This window comes from Parasteatoda tepidariorum, chromosome 3, assembly GCF_043381705.1.
Source record: "Parasteatoda tepidariorum isolate YZ-2023 chromosome 3, CAS_Ptep_4.0, whole genome shotgun sequence".
NCBI lineage: Eukaryota > Metazoa > Arthropoda > Arachnida > Araneae > Theridiidae > Parasteatoda > Parasteatoda tepidariorum.
The window spans coordinates 43,203,808-43,211,538 of NC_092206.1; the positions used below are offsets into that span (position 1 = coordinate 43,203,808).

General features: G+C 27.8%; 1 protein-coding gene across 4 annotated transcripts in view; it reads left to right on the forward strand.

Moving 5' to 3' along the window:
- Nucleotides 1–7,731, forward strand: part of LOC107448448 (arginine-glutamic acid dipeptide repeats grunge) — a 48,060-nt gene that overhangs the window by 13,748 nt on the left and 26,581 nt on the right. For all 4 annotated transcript variants that reach the window (XM_043050550.2, XM_016063636.3, XM_043050555.2 and 1 more), the window contains exons 4-7: nt 2,651–2,749; nt 2,911–2,991; nt 3,150–3,297; nt 5,590–5,688. In XM_043050550.2, the coding sequence (XP_042906484.1) occupies nt 2,651–2,749; nt 2,911–2,991; nt 3,150–3,297; nt 5,590–5,688 (427 nt within the window). The remainder of the gene's footprint in view (nt 1–2,650; nt 2,750–2,910; nt 2,992–3,149; nt 3,298–5,589; nt 5,689–7,731) is intronic.

Here is a 7,731-nt window from a genome sequence, read left to right on the forward strand (position 1 = left end):
TCTCGAATTTCAGCCTTTTTATCAAAAACTCCGATTCTCTAAAAGTTTCGTTTTTTTAAATAAATATCCCGTTTTTTTTAAAATTCAGTCATTGAAGTGAAATAATTATATTTATTTACGATTTTCAAAGATAAACAGAAAATTCAATCTATGCCCTAGCTGCTGACCCTTCCGCATTTTTACTTATTTTAGCTATTTTCTCCTATTTCACGCACAGAAAATAAGATTTTCCGTATTTTTTATCAGTCGGCTGGATAGCTCGTATTTTCGTAATTCAGACGCCGCTGCTTCTTGTATTCTGGCGTGAAAACAAACAAAAAAGAGTGGAAAAATAGAGGTGGATTTGCGGTGAAAATATTTATTTGCTCATTCAATTAATCTTGTGAATTTGTATTTATTATGTCTAAACAAAAATAATACAAACAAGCCTTTTAGAAATCACAAGTCCTGACTCTGCAAATATCTCGATTTTTATTCACGCGATTTTAATATCAATCATCGATTTTCGTATTTACCTGATTTAAAAGTTGCGCATTGCGATTCTTATTTACAACATTTAAAAATCCAATATCGTGTTTTGTATTTATGCATTTTTAAAATCGCGATTTTATTATCAAATCTCGATTTTCGTATTTACTTGATTTAAAAGTTGAACGTTGCGATTCTTATTCAGGTGATTTAAATATTGTACATTGCGATTCTCACTTACGAGATTTAAAAAATCAATATTGCGATTTGTATTTACGAGCTTTTAAAGCCCTATGTAGCAATTCGTATTCACGCGAGCTTAAAATCCAATATCGTGATTCGTTTTTGTGGTTGTAATATCACACGATTTAAAAATTATGCATCGTGATCAAAAAATTAAAAAATCATGATTTGTATTTTTGCATTTTTTTAATTCAATGTAGAGTTTCATATTTACGTGATTTAAAAGTCTCATATCGGGATTTATATTCACATGGTTTACAAGTTTAAAAATCGCACATTTTTGTTTATATATACATATATATATAATTTTTTTTTTCTGGATTTCCTCTTTTTTACTTTCTGACTACTCTCATCCCTGTAGCAAGGTCTCATAACAAATCAATACCTCTGGGGAAACTGGATCGCAGATTGATCCTACTCTGGTTCAGGTATAAATTACAATCAGCGGATGGATAAATGTGGTGTGAATGTGTCCTCCCTGTAAAATGGGATATGGCATATTTATATCTTCTCTGGATCATCCTCCAGGATGTTACCCAGGCGTTTGCCAATAGTACATTGCACAGCTCTTGTGTGACATAAATAAAGGAAAGAAGAGTGTATATATAGAACCTTATTACCTAGAATGACAGAAGGGGCCCTTAAAGTATTTTGGTAGGTACCTCATAACATAAGTGGGTTTGGTATAAGTTATCCCAGTTTCAAAAAAGAATTTAAGGTATTTGAACTTATTATTATTATTTAAGAAGAAAAGAAAACTGAATTATTTAAATAAAACTCATAATTATGTATAATTGAAAAGTCTTATGTTGCATTTCTTCAAATATTTTCATACACCAAATCAAATAAAATTCCATTGATTTTAGATGCTTAATTGATCAAAATCTAGGAGGGGTCACTCTGGTCTTTAAACTGTCTCTTGTAAGATCAATAGTACTAGTTAAGATGCCTATCAATCTAATCTCAAACAAAAATCTAGAAAGCCATACTAGCCCATTTAGACTTTCTAGATACACAGTAGTATATTGTCTTTTCGATAAAAGGCTTTTGGGCTAGTGGCTATTTAATTTTTAACTAGGATACAAAACTATAAGCATATCACAAACTCTTGGTTTAAAGTCAATAGTCTGAACACCTTTAAGAAAGACAATATAATCATTCCAAAGCTTCACTCATGTGTATGTCTCTTTTAAATAGGTGTGTCTCTCTCTAATCTTCACACCCAATCATTTGATAATGTAGAATAATTAATTTTAAAGCAAAAGAAATATAAATCTTTAAAACTGGTTATTTTGGCCTTGTTGGCCATTTTAGATATGATGTAATTTTACAAAGAAATTAATAAAGATGAATGAACAAAATTTTTCATGGGTGATGTTTATAAATATTTAGAAAAAATCTACAAATATTGGTGATAGCCGGAAAAAAATTTCCGAATAGTTTTACGGTCAAAATGACCGGTGTGGCCATTCTAGTGTTATGTCATTATTAAAAAACATTTGGTTAATATTTTTTAGTAAATAAATAAATAAATACGCATAATAAAAACTGACTAGGGGACTAAGCCCTTTTGTCATTATTTATGATTGGTAAATTAAAATGAAACAAAAATGGCAATCAATCAGCATTCCTTGGTACAATTCAGTTCGGTTTTTTTCTCCTAAATTAACTGTACTTCTTTGTATAATTTCCCATTGTATATACTGCTGATTAAAAGGAAAAAGAAAGAAAGGTATTTTTTTAATCGCTTTTGATAAAGGTGAAAAAGGAAAATGAAAATCTCTAGAAAAAGACAAGAGTAAAGATCAGAAGAAAGAAAAGTATACTGGCAATATGTGGATACCTGTTTTCTAGCCAAATTGATATCTGTTGCATAACTATTATAAATTTTGTTAGCTTTGCTGATCTAAACTTAATGAAACTATTTTATTTATTTTAGTTGCATGAAAGTAGTTATGATACTGGCAAAGCCTTGCAAGCATTAGTGAAAAATCCGATTCCACCTGGCATTGAAAAGAAATGGCAGGAGGAAGAACAAGTAAACATTTTTCTATTAAATGCATATATATCATGCTGTCATGTTTCTTGGTGTTTTCTTTTTAATATCTTTATTGTTTTATTGTAAGTTTTTAAATTGTTATTATTTTATCACTACTTTAAATTCAATTAAATTTCTTTAAAACATGAATTTTCTTCTAGAAAAGATTTGTGAAAGGTTTAAGACAGTATGGCAAAAACTTCTTTAAAATACGAAAAGAATTACTGCCACACAAAGAAACGGTAATAATGTTTTTGTGTTTTATAGATAATGGGGTAATTATTCAATTTATGTTTTATTCCCATTGTATGCATATCAATAATTCTTCTTTTTATGCAATAAAAGTTTAATTTCACTTTTTATAGCATTGAAAATTTATTTATATTCTCTAAAAAATTAGGCTGAATTAGTTGAGTTCTATTATCTATGGAAGAAATCCCCTGGAGCTGTTACATCTCGTACACATAGACGTAATCGTCGTCAAAATACTTTACGTCGTATAAAGCCTAGTCCTGTTAAACAAAGCAGACCAGCATCTAATGATTTTAGTAAGTTTTAAACCTTTTATTCATAAAATGTAACCTGCAGTTTTATCATATCCAAGCTAACACTGTTAATTAAGCTTAAAAAAATTACAAGTAATCAAATTATATATTTTGCCAAATCGTCAGTAAGAATTATCAAAACAATTTGTAAAAAGTTTTGATTTTTACTAATTATGTTTTAAAAAAGTCTTATAATTTTATTTTTAAAAAATTACACTTAAGATTTGAATGAAACTCGCGCTTGTAAAAATGTCTCATTAAATCATCAAAACAGGGTTGCCACAGGCGACTAAAATGCAACTATTTTCGGCCTGAGGCGACTTTGGCAACTTTTCTTGCCTGAAAAAGCTAAAAAAAAAAAAAAAAAACTATTTTCTAGAAAAGGAAACTATTAGGAGACTTTTTTGCATTCATAGCAATGTTTTTTAGTATTAATAGGGTTGACAACCTGCAGCCTGCAAGAGCTTCTGAGCACAATGAATTTTTTCTTAAAGAATAAAAAATATTAAATCATTGAACTGTTGAAGTTTGAGTCATCACTCTTTAATGCGCTTAATTTGCACAGATTCCATTTTAAGTCTTATTTTGTTTCTTGACCGCCTTTTCAACAGTTATTACTACAAAATTCTGCTTGATTTAAAAAATTTAGAAAAAGTCTATTTTGAATGAATTCTAATAATTAAAAGTATTTAATTTTCTGCAAATAACTATTTTTTTATATAAAGATTCAATGCTAAAACACTAACGTTTATATAAAAATTATCATATTTGTCACCAACTTTACTAAATTGATCATCGTATATGATAATTCATTTATAAAATTTTAATCTTATTAATGAAAAATTTTTGTTCTTATTTAGGCAACTATTTTCATAGTTTTTGGCAACTATTTTCATGCTTTAGGTTACTAAAAGCTACTATTTTGTTCATTTTTTTCTTTGGCAACCCTGTCAAAAAAGAAAGTTTTCTTAAATTAAATAATTTAACTTCACTCTCAATTAAAATTTTTCAAGTATTAACTGATCCTTTCAAATGTAAAGTATGCAAGAACAAATATAACTTTTTAATAAATGAGTTCATTATAATATTTTGCTTAACGTAGAGACAACTGACCTGTTTTTGTGAGTAACAAGTAAAAGTTAACTTTAGTATTATTAGAATTAATGTGTTCATCAAATCAAAAATAAGTTTGTTTTTATTCTTAAATTATTTTAAAGGTTGGGAAAATTACTTTTATTGTGTTGATAAAATGTATGCTTTAAATGCGCTTTATATTTTGAAAATACATACAAGTAAAATACATGTATGACCATTAAAAAAGATTCAAAGCATGTTCTACCATTAGGAACCTAATTAGTGTAACGCTTTTAAAATGAAATCAACAAGCTCAATATGCATATCTCTTTAAGTAAAGTTAATATTAATTTTACTTGAGAAACCAAATACAAGCCATGGTTTCTTCTTACTTTATTTTTCTGAATAAAGTAACTCAGTTTTAAATCCTGGCAGCAACTGGTTGATATGAATTCTTCTCGCAGCTTGCAACCAACCGCAGTTAAAACATTCTCAATGGCATATGGATTATGTGTTGCCTTTAGACTAACCCTGGAAGGTTTTCATGGTGTTTCTCTCCATGTAATGCAAATTCAGGTTATTTCCATCAAAAAATTCTCTTCGCTGGAAGGCTTCTCTTTCCCAATGCTTGATCTAAGCATTCCCTTGTCTTCTGGGTTAGGTTCAGAATTACACGGAGTGGAACATTGATTCAGCTGTTTAAAAAAATTACCAAAGGCAATGTTTTACTAAAAACTTAACTTCTTTTACATTATTTATCTGGTTTTAATATCTGGAATTTAGATAAAGATAATTTATAGAGTCACTTTTCTATTGTATTTTATCAAAATAAGTATATTTCTCATACTTTCCTTTCTATGAAAAGTATTTTAATCAATTCCTATGCAAACCTCAATTTTAAACAAAAAAATATTGTTTGGTAATTAATACTATTTCAATTGTAATAATTATTTGCATTTGATAAACTGATTTATGCATTTGATTGTATAATTAATTTTTAAAAATCCTTGCAATTATGATCGAGTTTACATTATCATTGTTAAAAAACTGTAATAATCATTTGAATTAATATTTTTAGTATAAACTGATTTATGTATTCGATCATAGAATAAATTTTTTTTTAAAAAATCTTACATTAATGACTGAGTATTCAATTTGCAATTGTCTTTGTCAAATTATTTATTTATTTTTTATCATTCCAATTTTTTTTTCTCCTATTAGTTGAGGGAAGTTCTGGTAGTGATGAAGGTGAAGATTCAGCTGATGATTCTGATTCTAGAGATGTCACTAGTTACACTTGCCAAAATTGTTCCACTACAAGTAATGTTATAACTCTAATGATTATTACACTCTTTCACTACTGACAAAAAATATTTTTTATATATTATTTGAACAAAAACTTACACCTTTTAAATATGCTAATGTTCTATATGAATTCTGCAAGTGCTAGTATGTTTTAAAACTTGAAAAATGCTTACATTTTCAAAAATGTTAAATGAAATATTTCATGGAAGGTTTTAAAAAATTAATTTTTATTATTTAATTCCTCTTATTGGACAAAATTGTTACAGAACCTCTTGCATAGAACTGATTGTTGGTTATACTAATTGTGTGTTGATTATTTAGTTATTTAGAATCTCAAATCCTATCAGTAGAGTGTAAAAAGATGACATACTAGTTGGATTTTTGCAACAATGTTCGATATGAAAATATACTTAATATCATATGATATGAAAATTTGCACAATTTTCTATCTTTCCAGTCTTATTTCATGCTTCAATGGAAATAAACTTGTCTAATAAGTTACTGGTTAATGAATAGCTTCTCCGCAAAGAAAAACAAGAAAGCTGGGTTCATGTTATCATCACCAGTCGAAAATCAAAAAAATTTTGTAATATGTAGTTTTTTCTTTTATTTGAGTGCGCTGATGTTCCTTTTTTTAGCATGTGATGGAATTAAAGAAAATTGGTACAGCTTAGTTAAACCTTATAGTTACTGTCTCAACCAGTAACTAAAAACTTATATAGTTAATCAAAGTTCACAGATTTTCAGTTCATATTCAAGACTCAATTCTTAGTTCTTATTTTAGTTTTTCTAGTCTTGTTTGAAAGTATTTATAAGAAATTACATTACCAATTATCACCTGTATCCTTAAATTTTGTGCCTAAATGTGTCAATTGAACAAAATGATAAGATTAAAATATTTTATAGAACCTCAGTACTATATAAATGGTACAAAAGATTATGTGTAGTATTGTGAATGAAAAAAATGCAACTTTAAATTATAAAAGAAATGTCTGTTTAAAAAATTAACATTTGCAAAGTAAAATGTTTTGAATCATTTTTCTTGGAAAACATCAAATTTAGCTTCAAAATCTACTTTAACAATGTAAACAAAAAAAATTATTTTTTCTTAAAGTATTGTGAAATAAAACTTTAAGTTAACCTATGATATATTACTGTAATCAAACTAACATACAAATTCCGATACTATGGTGAGCTACAGATCTAGCCTCACCTAACTTTATTTAAAGCTTTAAATTTATTTAACACCGTTGGCAACGTTCCGTTGACAACTGAGTTGTAATTTGGTTTTTCACTTTTCCAGTTTTACCTTTTCATTCTCGGCCGTCAAACCAGATGGTTGTGTTCTTGTTTTTAGTTAATAAATTTAGTTTATGTATGAATGATATTTCTTTCCTTATACATAACGTTCAATAGACCCTCGAAGACACGGGGGCCTAAAAGTGGTGACCCGTTTGGACATAGAACACGTATAGTCTGCAAATAGAATGTGTTTCTTTCATGGTGGTGTCAACTGGCGTTCAGTAAGCTTATTCTACGACGTAAATATGGTCATTTATTTCAAATATTAGATGAAATTTAAATTTATAAATGCTTAAGATAATGCAAATTTTTTAATATTTCTATAAAGTTAATTGAACTTTTTAAAATATTCTGTCATTATATTTGACATTTAATAACTACTTTTCAATTTCGTAAACTTTGTTACTCTAATCTTAATTTACTATAAATTTCAATTACAATGTGTGAAAAGCAATGAATTTTTAATTAGAGTATAAGAAATACAATTAATTAGTTTCAACTTCACTTACAATAATTTTAATTTAAAATGAAGTATTCTTCAACTGTATTTTGCATTCTTTCTCAAAATGCATTTATTAACTTATGTTTGATATACTTCGATTAGAAATTTAAATTTGTGATTTATTGTGCATGCCTTTTACTTTTTGCTCTCTGACTCGCTCATATAAACAAAATGCCTGACGAAATTACTGCTTCTGAAAGCGTGGCAGATGTTGCTCGCGTCGCTTTTAAAGCACCCCCGTTTTGGCGCGCTAA